This window comes from Vulpes vulpes, chromosome 16 (genome assembly GCF_048418805.1).
Source record: "Vulpes vulpes isolate BD-2025 chromosome 16, VulVul3, whole genome shotgun sequence".
Taxonomy (NCBI): Eukaryota; Metazoa; Chordata; class Mammalia; order Carnivora; family Canidae; genus Vulpes; species Vulpes vulpes.
Window position 1 is genome coordinate 61,842,380 of NC_132795.1, and position 14,129 is coordinate 61,856,508.

The 14,129-nt window shown below is 38.4% G+C and overlaps 1 protein-coding gene across 6 annotated transcripts in view; it reads left to right on the plus strand.

Annotated features, from left to right (window-relative positions):
* ALDH1L2 (aldehyde dehydrogenase 1 family member L2) overlaps positions 1-14,129 on the plus strand; it is a 63,652-nt gene that overhangs the window by 26,670 nt on the left and 22,853 nt on the right. For all 6 annotated transcript variants that reach the window (XM_072742626.1, XM_072742627.1, XM_072742625.1 and 3 more), the window contains 7 exons: positions 638-772; positions 1,850-1,975; positions 2,538-2,629; positions 4,376-4,523; positions 11,004-11,123; positions 11,705-11,832; positions 13,758-13,908. In XM_072742626.1, the coding sequence (XP_072598727.1) occupies positions 638-772; positions 1,850-1,975; positions 2,538-2,629; positions 4,376-4,523; positions 11,004-11,123; positions 11,705-11,832; positions 13,758-13,908 (900 nt within the window). The remainder of the gene's footprint in view (positions 1-637; positions 773-1,849; positions 1,976-2,537; positions 2,630-4,375; positions 4,524-11,003; positions 11,124-11,704; positions 11,833-13,757; positions 13,909-14,129) is intronic.

Below are 14,129 nucleotides of genomic sequence, written 5' to 3' on the forward strand. Positions count from 1 at the left end.
TGCCTCTTTTATTGGTTATAGGTCATTGTGAAAATTAAGTGAGTTAACACATGTTAATTCATTTAAGTACTTAGTCTCTGGCATAAGTATTCAATAATAACTCTTAGAGTGCTCAATAAATAATAGCTAATAGTCATAGAATTATAATCACACATCATTTAGCATCACATTCTCTTGGTTACAGTCTGAATTCAGTCCTGTTTCCATGAACTCACCCACAAAACACCCTGTGTTTCCCATCAGTAATCACACTGGCCTATAATGGTCTGATTGCTCCCCACATCTGCCCTCATTGACTCACCATCATCACCTCTACTCCCCTTCAAAACCCCTAGCTTCAGGCTGTGATGTCTGAGAGAACTTTTTGTCTCATTCATCTTTGTATCAATGTCAAAAATGATAAACGTCTTCTGGATGTGAGGCACTCTCGAATCTCTTCAGTCATCCATTCATAGATTATCACTCGTTTTGTGTCATTTCTACAGGTGATTACTACTGTCTCCCACATTGGGCTATTTCAGTTTTATCATAAATGATCATTCAACTTGAGCTTGTTTTCAGGGAGTGCTGCTTGCCCACACCCTGTTTGTAGGTATGACTCCCTCCTTACATGGCCTGGGTTTGCTCTTTTTCTTAGATGGTCACGTTCTATGGCTCATCATTACTGAAAAGCTCTGTGCCTCCTGGAGAACCACTGGAAATTAAAGGTGCCAAGAAGCCTGGTCTTGTTACCAAAAATGGACTTGTTCTTTTTGGTAATGATGGAAAAGCAGTGAGTGTTCAATATGGTCACCTATAATGTTTTTGGTTTCCTTCTATAACCCAAGCTGCTAAGGGAATATCTTTCACAAGGTAATCGGCTATACAGTGGTATATGGGAGGCCTCAAGGACCTGCACAGTGTGCTTTGTGGTACAGTAGAAAGTGCTTGGGATATAGTCAGGAATCAGAATGTGAACCCCTCCTCTGTTACTTGCTGGTCTTGGGAGGATGCTTCTCCCCTTGGGATCTTCATTTCCCCATCTGTGAAACACAGAGTAGTCTCATCTGCCTGCCTTCCCACTGCTGGAGTCTGGGAGGATAAATACTGTGGATGTGGCCTTCTTCAGATGCTCCGTGCCTTTGCCTCCCATGCAGGTACCCACTCACACTGCCCTGTGCTCAAGAGCATGGGCTCTTGGCCTTCAGTGGAGTCTTTGAAGATAGCAAAGGGGAATTTGCAGCCTAAAGGTGTACTCTGGTAGCTTGCAGGGGCCGGGGGGTGGGTGGTCAGTTATTAAATTCTAGGCTTCTGGGTCCAGCTAGTTCTGGGTTATGACCTTAGCTCTGTAACTTACTAGCTATGTGGTGTTGGACAAATTACTTAACCTCATTGAGCTCCATTTCCTTATCAGTAAGATGAGGATGATAATGGGACCTGCTTCCATCAGGATTCATGAGACCTAATGATACACACATACATACTTAGCACTGTGCTTGCTGCGGAGTAAGTGTTCAGATGATGGCCATGAGAGAGGAGGGGAAGTGATAGTTGTAGTAGTGGGAGGAGGAAGAGGAGTTATAGTAGGTTTTAGTCTAAAGATGTTACACCCAAATGTCAATTTTTTCTGGAGCTTGTTTTCAATTTTGAGATGTATCTAGCCCTAGACTTAACTTTCTCCTTTCTGCTGCCATTAGTAAAATACCAGTTCAGATCTTTGACACATAATGGTAAGGGTTTTTAGTTCATATTTTTCTATTTGCCAAACAAGCTGATCCTTTTATTCATATATGACACTCCATCTCCCACCATCTTACTCTTGCATTGTCTGAATCTTCAATCCTCTGCTTTTTTTGTCACTATTTTATAGCTGATGGTGAGAAATCTGCAGTTTGAAGATGGAAGAATGATTCCTGCTTCTCAGTACTTTTCAGCCGGTGAGACATCAGTGGTAGAACTTACAGCCGAAGAGGTCAAGGTGGCAGGGACCATCAAGGTGAACATGTGATGTCCTTAATGTTACTCTTACCTTAGAAAACTGAAGCATTTTGGTCATGGCACCATCAGTCTTCAGAGTAGGGAGGAAGTACTTTCTCTCCTCTTTTTTGTGTTAGCTGCCATAGGAAATCAACTCCAAAATGCATATGCAAATTTATTTCTCACAAAATTATTCAAGGCAGCTCTAGGTCAGCATGGGGGTGAGGGGTGAAGCTGGAATGTAAGGATTAGGGGTGCTGTCATTTGGGGCCCACGTTCTGCTATCTTCAAGGTCACCCTAGGGGTCATCTACATTCCAGACAGCCAAGGGCTAAAGAGTACAGAGAATTGTGTGAAGGAGGTTTTGCATGGGTCAAGACTAGGAGTCAATTTCACTTCTGCTCCTATTCATTGGCTAGAAGTCAGTCATAGGGCTGCATCTAACTTGAAGAGATGCTGAAAAATGTAGTCAAGCCACATATCCAAGATGAAAAAATAGTAGGTTTGGTGAGGAGCTGGCCGGTCTCTACCATTGTGTTGTTCATGGCACATCCTTCATAAAAATTACCTTTGCTGTATAGGTCATCTGGGCTGGAATTTTAAGCAATGTCCCTGTTATTGAAGACTCAACAGACTTCTTTAAATCTGGAGCGAGCTCAATGGATGTTGTCAGGTAAAACGATCACCCTATTGACTCATGACCCTCCACTAGAGATTTTTTTGACTTTGAAAATAAAATCCAATCCTTTGTTCTGGATGTTATCATTTTACCATACCCACTCTACTCTTTTCTTCATCTTTTTTGAATTGTTTCCATGTCAAACACGTATATTTGTTCCTTTCTCTTTGTTGCTAGCCAGGAGTAGTTTTCATATGCCCTTTAAACCTAGAAAACTGATGCTTCTAATTGTTTGTTTCTTTTAAAAATTTGTCCTTACATTTCTTAGCTAATTTTGGAGTGGGGAAGTTCTGGATGAGAATGTTAATCAGGAATTACCTACATAGTCTGATTCAGAAGCATACTTGACATTGATTACATTTACCCCAATATCTTTTTTTTTCCTATTCCTCAAAATTACCCAGTAAAATATAGCTAGAATAAGGATTATTAGTATACTTGTAAGAGGAAGAATCATTGCCCTATAGTCAGAATTTCTCTATAAAGGCTTATGGCAAATTGAAAGAGCTAGAGTCCTAGAAGGCCCTCTTTTATGGGGAAAAAAAAAAAAAAAGTCTGTGAGGATCCTAATACTGGAGAGTCTTGCAGAGATATTTTGCTTTGAGGGCTGGCTACACTATGGCCATTCACTAATTAAAGAAGTTAAAGAATGCTGCTCCTCATGAAAAAAGTGAGTGTTCTTTATGATCATTCTGTTTATTTTCTTATCACTCATTTATTCCACAACATTTATTGAGTACTCACTATATATGCACTACATATCAGGAACACTTTGAACTCTGGGAATACAGTCATGAACAGGACAAAGTTCTTTAATTCATGGAGCTTTTATTCCACTAAATCCAAACAATCATCTCCAGAGCAAATAGCATCATCAAGTCAAGAGTTTTGGTTCCTCAAATAACAAATTTCTTAGCTATGATCCGTGAGTTCCCAGAAACTTCTAATTTATTCAATTAAAGATTTCAGTACTATGCTATTACTTTTTTTACTAGCAAGACGCTCCTGTTAGAATTGCCCATTTTCTGTTTGAGTATCTGAATCATGCTAATCACCTGATGCTGTTACCTGGAACTGCCAAAGCACCTCATCTCCTTTGGAGAAGAAATGACCAAACAACTGTGGTGATACTTCTGTCCTGCAGCTAGCACACTGGTGATATTCAAGCAATGGCAAATAACAGCTATAATTTGTAAAATTAACAGCAAAAAATCAAAGGATCAGTAGAGACTTCAGAAGTTATCTTGACCTAACATGATTCTACTTAGTAGTGACACTAACCATGTAATGCAAACAACATGTTTGTTTCATTTTTATACATGATCCAGAGACAATATTATACAATATGACTTTTTTTCATACTCTTTACAGTTAGGGACTTTCCTTTATTTCTTGTTCTTGTAGTACCTTTGAAAGGAAAGGAACTAATTTTATGTGCTCCCTATTATCTTGCTTACAAGGAGGTAAAAAAAATTTTTTTTTTTGCTTTGGTTTCTTTTCTTTCTAGCCATATACAAAGTTAAAAACAAGAGAATATCCACTGTCCTTCAGGACAGCTTTTTAATTTTGTTCTCCTGGTCTTACCAATTTCTTCAGTTATTATCATGGAAGATCTCAGAGGCTCTGTACAAATGGGTTTGTAGCATGTCTTATCTACAAACAATGTGGAAAATGTGTTAATATGGTTCCCCTAAATCCTTTTAAAAGTGTAAGTAATGGTGAACTGCTGCTTCCGTCCAGGCTGGTTGAGGAGATCAGACAGAGGTGTGGTGGGCTTCAGCTGCAGAACGAAGATGTCTACATGGCCACCAAGTTCGAAGACTTCATCCAAAAAGTCGTGAGGAAATTGAGAGGAGAAGATCAAGAAGTGGAACTAGTGGTGGATTATGTAAGCTTCTCCACGCTGCCTGAAATCTACATCATTTTGACACAACAGTGAGGATGCTGCATGATAGGCACTACACATATAAGCTATAAGGGAATGCTGTGCCTTCTGTCCATTTGTTTGTTTGTTTTTTTATTTATGGCCTTTTTGAAAAAGCTATTTCTTTTTTTTTTCAACTAGCTGCATTCTGTTTTTTTTTTTTTTTTAGTTTTTTAAATAAATTTATTTTTATTGGTGTTCAGTTTGTCAACATACAGAATAACACCCAGTGCTCATCCTGTGAAGTGCCCACCTCAGTGCCCACCACCCAGTCACCCTCACCCCCTGCCCACCTTCCCTTCCACCACCCCTAGTTCGTTTCCCAGAGTTAGGAGTCTTTCATGTTTTGTCTCCATCTCTGATATTTCCACTTATTTTTTCTCCTTTCCCCTTTATTCCCTTTCATTATTTATGGCTTTTTTTTAAAAGCTATTTCATTGAGATACACCATAAAATTCACTCTTTTGCTTTATTTTTAAAAATATTTACTTATTATTTATTTATTTGAGAGAGAGAGAAAAAAAAGAGAGACAGTGAGGAGGGGAGAGGCAGGAGCAGGGGGAGAGAGAGAATCCCAAGCAGACTCCCTGTGAGTGTGGAGCCTGACATGAGGCTCAATCCCAGGACCCTAAGATCACAACCTGAGCTGAAATAAAAAATAGGTGCTTAATCAACTGAGCCACCCAGGCACCCCAAAATTCACTCTTGTAAAATGTATAGTTCAATGGTTTTATTTTTTTATTTGTTTTAGAAACTTCTTTTATTTTTAAGATTTTGTTTATTTATTTGAGAGAGAGAGAGTGGGTGGGGGAAATATGAACAGAGGCAGAGGCAGAGGGAGAAGCAGACTCCCTGTAGAGCAGGGAGCCCAACATGGGGCTTGATCCAAGGACCCCAGAATCATGGCCTGAGCCAAAGGCAGACGCTTAACTGACTGAGCCATCCAGGTGTCCCAGGTCAGTGGTTTTAAGTATATTTACAGAGTTGTGCAACCATCACTGCTGATTATGGAACATTTTTGTCACCCAAAAAGGAACCCTGTATCTACTAACAGTAATGCTCTGGTCTCTTCCCCCTACTCCTGGCCCCCAGAAACCACTAATCTCCTTTTTGTCTCCGCAGATTTGTCTATTGGTATAATAATTATATCATTTTTTGTTATTTGTATAGATATTTCATATACATGGAATTATACCATTTGTGGCCTTTTGCATTTGGCTTCTTTCACTGAGCACCATGTGGTCAAGGCTCATCCACGCTGTAATGTGTGTTCAGCTCTTTACTCTTTTCCTGGCCAGATAGTATTCCGTGCTATGGATATACCACATTTTGTTTATTCATTCCTCAGTGAATGGACACTTGGGTTGTTTTCACTCTTTGGCTGTTCTAAATAATGGTGCTATGAAAATTCGTGTGTCAGCTTTTGTGTGAACACATGTTTTCAGTTCTCTGGGATAGATATCTAGAAAAGCAATTGATGAAGTCATATAGTTAAACTCTGTTTAACTGTTTGAGGAACTGCCAATCTGTTTGCCAAAGTGGTTATGCCATTTTGCAATCCTACTAGCAGTGTAGAAAGATTCTAATTTCTCCATGTCCTCACCAGCATTTGCTGTTGTCTGTCTTGCCTATTTTATTCTTTTTAAAAGATTTTATTTATTTATTCGTGAGAAACACAGTGAGAGAGGCAAAGACACAGGCAGAGGGAGAAGCAGGCTCCCTGCGGGGAGCCCAATGTAGGACTTGATCCCAGGACCCCAGGGACACACCCTGAGCCAAAGGCAGACGCTCAACCACCAAACCACCCAGGTGTCCCTGTCTTGCCTTTTTTAGGTGTGAAATGGTATCTCACTGTGGCTTTGATTTACGTTTCCCTGGTGACTAACAATGAGCATCTTTTCATGTGCTTATTGGCCACTTGTATATCTTTTTTGGGAAAATGTCCATCCAAATCCTTTGCTTGTTTTTTAATTGGAATATATGTCTTTTTGATGTGGAATTGTAAGGGGCTTTTGTGTACTTCGGATACTAGACCTTAATCAGATACATGATTTGTATACATTTTCTCCCATTCTGTGGGCTTTATTTTCACTTCTTTGACAGTATCCTTTGACACATAAAAGTTTATTATTTGATTCAGTTTAATTTATCTATTCTTTCTCACTGTGCTCTTACAGGCATACCTTGCTTTATTGCTTTTTGCTTTACTGTGCTTCATATGTAGTGCATTTTTCACAAATTAAAGGTTTGTGGCAGTCTTGTGTTGAGTAAGTCAATTGGCACCATCTTTCCAACAGCATTTGCTCATATCATGTCTCTATATCACATTTTGGTAATTCCCACAATATTTCAAACTTTTTCATTGCTATTATATTTGCTATAGTCTGTGATCAGTGTTAATCTGTGATCAGTGATTATGACCCACTCAAAGTTCAGATGATGGTTACCATTTTTTTTATAATCAAGTATTTATTTTTTAATTGAAGTATAGTTGATAAAGTATTATTAATTAAAATATATACATTGATTTTTTTAGACATAATGATATTGCATACTTAATAAACTAGTGTATAAAATAGTATAGTGTAAACATGGCTTTTATATGCACTGGAAACCAATAAGTTCATTTGGCTTGCTTTATTGCAATATTCTCTTTATTGAGGTAGTCTGGAACTGAGCCTGCAATGTCTCTGAGGTATGCCTGTATATGTCTTCTCTTGACCTTTTTTGCTCCTCTATTTTTCCTTTACTGCATTTTGTTTGTATTAAGTATAGTCTAGTATGCCATTTTGATCCCTTATTATTTCTTTCACTATATATTTTTAGTTAGTTGCTTAGTGGTTGCCTTGAGGATTACAATGAACACTTTTGTTTGAACATTCCAGTTCAGTTCAGATTCATGTCAACCTAATAACAATAGTGTAGAAAAACTTTGCGGTAATTTAGTTCTGCTCCCTATCCCCTCATTTGTGATATTGTTGTCATATAAATTACATCTTTATACATTGTAAGCCCACCAACATAGTTTTACAATTATTGTTTCATGCAGTTGTCTTTTAAATCATGAGAAGAGTTAAAAACAAAAATACATGTATACTTACTTCTGTATTTACTTTTATCAGGTGCTTTATTTCTTCCTGTAGATTCACGTTCTGTCTAGAGTCCTTTTGTTTCAACCTGAAGGACACCTTTTAGTACTTTTTGAAGGGCAGTGTGCTAGCAAGGAATTCTCTCAGTCTGTTCATTTGGGAATGACTGAATTTCTCCTTTGTTTTTGGAGAGTGCTTTTGCTGTATATGGAATTTTTGGCTCACAGTCTTTTTCTCTCTCTCTTTTTTCAAAGATTTTATTTATTTATTCATGAGAGACACACAGAGAGAGGCAGGCAGAGACATAGGCAGAGGGAAAAGCAGGCTCCATGCAGGGAGCCTGATGTGGGACTCAATCCCAGGACCGTGGGATCATGCCCTGAGCTGAAGGCAGATGCTCAACCACTGAACCACCCAAGCGTCCCCACAGTCTTTTTCTTTCAGCACTTTGAATGTGTCAATCTATTGCCTTCTGGCCTCCATGGTTTCTGAGCATCAGTCATCTGTTAATTTTATTGAGGATCCATTTTCTGTGATGGGTTGCTTCTCTCCTGTCCCTTTCAAGATTCCCTCATTATCTTTGGCTTTTGACCATTTTATTATGATGCTTCTAGAATGGATCTCTTTTATCCTACCTAGGTTTGTTGAGCTTCTTGGTTGTATGGTTTAATGTTCTTCATCAAATTTGGGACAATTTTGTTTACTATTTCTTCAAATATTCTTCCTGCTGCTTTCCTCTTCTCCTCTCCTTTTTCCTTCCTGTTTTCAGACTGGATAGTATCTATTGACCTATTGTCTAGTTTGCTAGTTCTTTATTCTGTTTGCTTGAATCTACTATTGAGCCCCTATGGTGAATTTGTGAAGTTTCATTTCTTGCACATTTCAGCTCCAGAATTTCTCTTTGGTTCTTTTCTTATAATTCATATCTCTTTATTGATATTCTCTATTTGGTGAGACATCATTCTTTTATGTTCCTTTAATGTTTTAGACATCATTTCTTTTAGTTATTGGTACATATTTACAAAAGCAATTATTTAAATATTTCTCTAATAAATCCAGTGCTAAGTCTTTTCCAGGATGGTTTCTATTGACTGGTTTGGTTTTTTTTTGGTCCTATATATTGGCCACTCTATTCTTTCGTGTTTCTTCATGTATCTTGCAATCTTTTGTTGAAAACCATCCGTTTCATAATGTGGCAACTCTGGGAATAAGACCTCTCCCTTCACTGGGATTATTGTTGTTGCTGGTTGTTGTTGGTTTTTCTCTCTTTAGTGAGTTTCTTGGGCTAATCCTGTAAGGCCTGTATTCTTTGTTGTTTGCCACCACTGAAGTCTCTACTTGGTTTGGTCATCAGCTGATGATCAGACATAGATTTCCTTAAATTTCTTGTACTGATAAGTCTCTCAGAGTCTACTGAGGACTCAGGTAATTTGTGCAGAGCAAGCTCTGAGTTAGGTTAAGTAAAGAAAGACACGGAGTATAGAGCTTGGCATTGGGGAGCTCTGTGGAGATAAGGCCTCTAGGGAGCTTCTGGGGAGCCATGTGCCCCCTATTGGTGGCTAATAGGCTGCTGGTTGTAAGGATGTTGGTTTTCAAGTTACTGCTACACTGTCAAGAGACAGATAGGAAAGAGTAGGACAATTAATATACCACAGAACTCACTGTTCTTACAGAGATTCCACTGTTTTTCTTGAATTTTTCTTGAATAACTGGATTCTCAAGCTTTTGGTTAATCTCCAGAGTCCTGAGAAGAATGATTTTTGACGATATTTTCTAACATTCTTGTGGCTTTTATGAAGGAGTAGATTTTTAGTGGTGTCTGGTCTATTATGCCAGAAATGCTTCTCATCCATTTGTTTTTAATAAAATTTAGGTAAATTTGGGAAGCAGTTTAGCATCATCTGGTTAAGAACATGAATTTGGGTGTCAGACCCACCTAAAGTTGAACCCACATAGCATTACTTATCAGCCGTGCAACCTATGGCAAGTCACTTAAATTCTCTAAGCCTTGGCTTCCTCATATGTTAAATGAGACAATAATGATATATACCTCATAGGATTGTTGGAAGAATCAAATTAGATGGTACATGGAAGACACTTAGCATATTTTCAGAATGATGAGTTTACGGAGACTAGACACGTCAAGTCAGATGAGATTCCTTCATTAAGTCCTACATAAGTAGAATGGAAATATTTCTTTTTTAATGATTGTATTTGTTTATTCATAAGAGACACACAGAGAGGCAGAGACACAGGCAGAGGGAGAAGCTCCCTGCAGGGAGCCCAATGGAGGACTTGAACCTAGGACCCTGGGATCATGCCCTGAGCCAAAGGCAGATGCTCAACCACTGAGCCACCCAGGTGTCCCAGAATGGAAATATTTCATAGAAATATTTCTTATCTGTAGGATAAGACTGATGTCCTCTTGATATTTTTCTATTTCTTTTTTAAACATGATCAGTTTCTCTATATGAAATTATTTTTAAATCATTACATTGACTCTGTATATCTTACATTGATATGAAATTTTATTCTAATAATGCTTTTTCAATATGTTTCCTCAGTTATTCCATGTAATAACTGTATGAGGCAGGTAACATTCTCTTTTTATTATTTTTTTAAGACTTTATTTATTTGAGAGAGAAAGCAGATGGAGGAAGGGGTAGAGGGAGATGGAGAGAGTCTCAATCAGACACCCTGTTGAGCAGGTTGCCCAACTGGGCCTGATCCTACAACCCTGATATCATGACCTGAGCTGAAAACAAGAGTCAGTCGCTTAACCTACTGAGCCACCCAGGCACCCCTCCACTTTTTATTGTTGAAAAAACTGAAGTTCATAGTAGTTAATGGACTAATCTAAATTCACTCACTAGGTAACAGTAGAGAATACAATTTAGGCAACACATTTGTAAGAGAAAGAGAAAGTGAAAATGAGGAGGAACTTAAGGAAGGAAAACTTAAAATGGTACCAGTGTAAAAGGCAACCTAATTCACAAAGGCAATTTCAAGGTTTCAAATGAATGCAATGGCTGTGCTCCATAGATGTTGCCACTAGATGGTGCCATTTCCATTATCTGGAGGTCTTTTGAGTTCTATTTTATTTCTGTAGAAAATCTGAAGTATTGATAAGGCCCAGCCTTAGAGTACTTTGGTTATCACAGATGCTGGCCTCCTGGCTCAGTGGCCAATCTGAGCATCATGAGGCCCAAATCTTACATAAGCTTACATCTTCCAGAAACTAGGAACTAGAATCCTATTGACATAACTTCTCCTGTCAACCTCTTTATTGCTAATTGTTATCAAATGGGTAAGCAGAGAAATCCACTGAATCTGTTAATATAATTCTCTATTTTAGGTTTCAAAGGAGGTCAATGAAATGACCGTGAAAATGCCATATCAATGTTTCATAAATGGACAGTTCACAGATGCTAATGATGGAAAGACCTATGATACTATCAACCCAACAGATGGATCTGTGAGTAATTACTTAGTGTGCACAGTGACCACTGGTCATGAATTTTGAATTTATACAGTTGTAAAACCTACAGTCTTAATAAGTTACTTTATTCTATCACTTTGCCTCTGAGCACTTATTATAAATGCACTCCATGTATTTCTTCCAACTATTCAATTCTAGTACTGGCTGCTAACTGTAATAAACTATTTTATTGAGTGAATATTTATGATGAATTTAGATGTACAACTATACCTATACATATCAGAGGCATATCTCCAATAAAACTATATGCAGAAAATAATTTTTAGACTTTGCAATCTCATGGCAAGAAATTCAGCTTCTGTAAGGTGTTAGAAGAGATAGATATATGCTTCCTAAACGTAGTATGACATGAGAAGTCCAAACTTTCAGTCTAATGATTTCCATGTTAAAATTTTTCTTTGCTATATTACTGAATGTATTGATTTTCCATCATAAATTCGTTGGGTTTTATAAGTAATACTCTATTTTTCCTATTAATATAATATTAATTTCAAGAGGCATATTTGTATATCTGTATTTAAACAACTCATATCCTATTTTTTCTTCTCTTGAAACAGACAATATGCAAAGTATCCTATGCTTCTTTGGTGGATGTTGATAAAGCAGTAGCAGCAGCAAAAGATGCCTTTGAAAAAGGTGAATGGGGAAGAATGAATGCAAGAGAAAGAGGAAGATTGATGTACAGGTGTGGTTTTTAAAAACACAGAACTACTACCTTGGGATGTTGGCTAACATTGCCAAGATTTTTAACATTTCCCAAAAATATTCTAGTATCCACCTATTATATGTTTTCTGTTATTAACATCATATAAAGTTCCATATATATGAGTTCCTGATTTTTGTAATATTCTTTGTAACAGCAGGAAAAAAAGTTCAATTAAGAACCATTTACAAAGACGTGGGCAAGGATGAGGGATAATGAGGTACCCAGTTAGGGGCAGCAGCAGGAGGAAGCTGTTACTACTCCAAGGTCTGGGACAGAGGAAGAGACTACTAGAATCTGGCAAGATCTGTAGCCGTAGAAGACCTCACTCCAGGGTTTTTGGTGAAGGGACGCAGCAGCTGCTGAATCACAGCCCATCTGTGAAGATGCTGGAGAATGGAATCCCCAATCACTTTCTTTCTCATTAGTCAGGCCCAGTGACAGAGCAGGAAAGCCAGGTGATCTGGCCTATAAAGGTCATCCTCCCAGGTCACAGAGCAGTGTGGAGGATGGATTTACGACAGCAAATGGGGAATATTCTTTGTTGTTTTCAAAGACAAAGTCAACCGAAGAAAGACAATTACCATATGGTTTCTCAGGCAGAATATAATAAATAGCACAGAGAACCATAAGGGAAGGAGGGAAAACTGAATGGGGAAAAAAGTCAGAGAGGGAGACAAACCAGGAGAGACTCTTAACTCTGGGAAACAAACTAAGGGTTGCTGGAGAGAAGGGGGGTAGAGGGACAGGATTACTGGGTGACAGAAATTAAGGAGGGCATGTGATGGATGGGCAACTGATGAATTATTGAAAACTACATCTGAAACCAATGATGTACTATATCTTGGCTAATTGAATTTAACTTAAAAAAATTTTTAAAAAAAGACAAATTTTAAATCTACATGACTTGTAGGGAGTCAGAATGAGGAAGAAAAATAGTAAGGCCTGGAAAGAGTATTATAAATCAGTAACTGCATATGCCAAAACTAATTAAATTCAATCATAAATTCACTTTTCTGCTTACCCAGAGCCAAACGCTGGCCTGGCCAAAATATCACTTAGAGCAGGATCTGGAAGAAACATTGAGGAAGCGGGATTTTGAGCCCAACTTTAGATTGGAACTTACTCACAGAACCACTAAAGGATGGAAAGAAAACCAGTGGTTGAAGGGAACACAAAAGATGAATTTTGACTATTTCAGAGCCATTAGACCATCCTCAACTCATCTTGCCACAGAATCTAGACACCTAACAGAAATTCATTGTGATATCTGTAATTCACCCCATGTTTTTCTATCTTGTCCTCTTCAGTTAGTGCTGGAAACATTTCTGTACCAACCAGAAATCCTCATATTCTGGATTCTCATGGATTGCACTCTCTAACATCTCCCTGTATATTCATAAATTGGCCACATTGCTACTGTTTTCTGTCATTGATCCCCTCAGTTGTTTGGGGTTTTTTTAGATTTTATTTATTTGTTCATGAGAGACACAGAGAGAAGCAGAGACACAGGCAGAGGGAGAAGCAGGCTCCATGCAGGGAGCCCGATGCAAGACTCAATCTCAGGACCCCAGGGTCACACCCTGAGCCGAAGACAGACACTCAACCACTGAGCCACCTAGGTGCCCCAATCTTCCTAGATTACTGTGGTTCAGTCACCTTTCTACTTCTGATATATTTAAGAGGCAAATGGTACAGGCTACCGACACTTCTTTTTGTAATTCTTGGAACAAATTATTTGTGAAACGATTTAACATCTTCCCTGCTAGGCCACATTCTTTATGAGGGGAGAGACCTCATCCATGTGTGTTCACCTCTGAATTCTCTCAGCCCTTAGGATGGTGCCTTATACATAATAAGAGCTCAATCAATATTTGCTGAATGAATTTCTTTCACTGATCGTACAGACTTGCAGACCTCCTGGAAGAGAACCAGGAAGAACTGGCAACCATTGAAGCCCTTGATTCGGGCGCTGTCTATACCCTGGCTCTGAAGACTCACATCGGAATGTCTGTGCAAACATTCAGATATTTTGCTGGCTGGTGTGACAAAATTCAGGTAAGGTACAAATGTTATTTGTCTCCGTGGAGATCATCCCAGAAAGAAAAGGGCCGAACATTTAATAGTTCGGAAAGGCATTGTTTTAGAGTTATCTATTAGGTTTTCTTATCTCATCTTTCTAACAATCATCCATGGTAGATAGATAGCTGTTATCCCTTATTGCAGGTAAGGAAACAGACTCTGGAGGACAGTGAATGACTTGTAAATGGTCACATCGT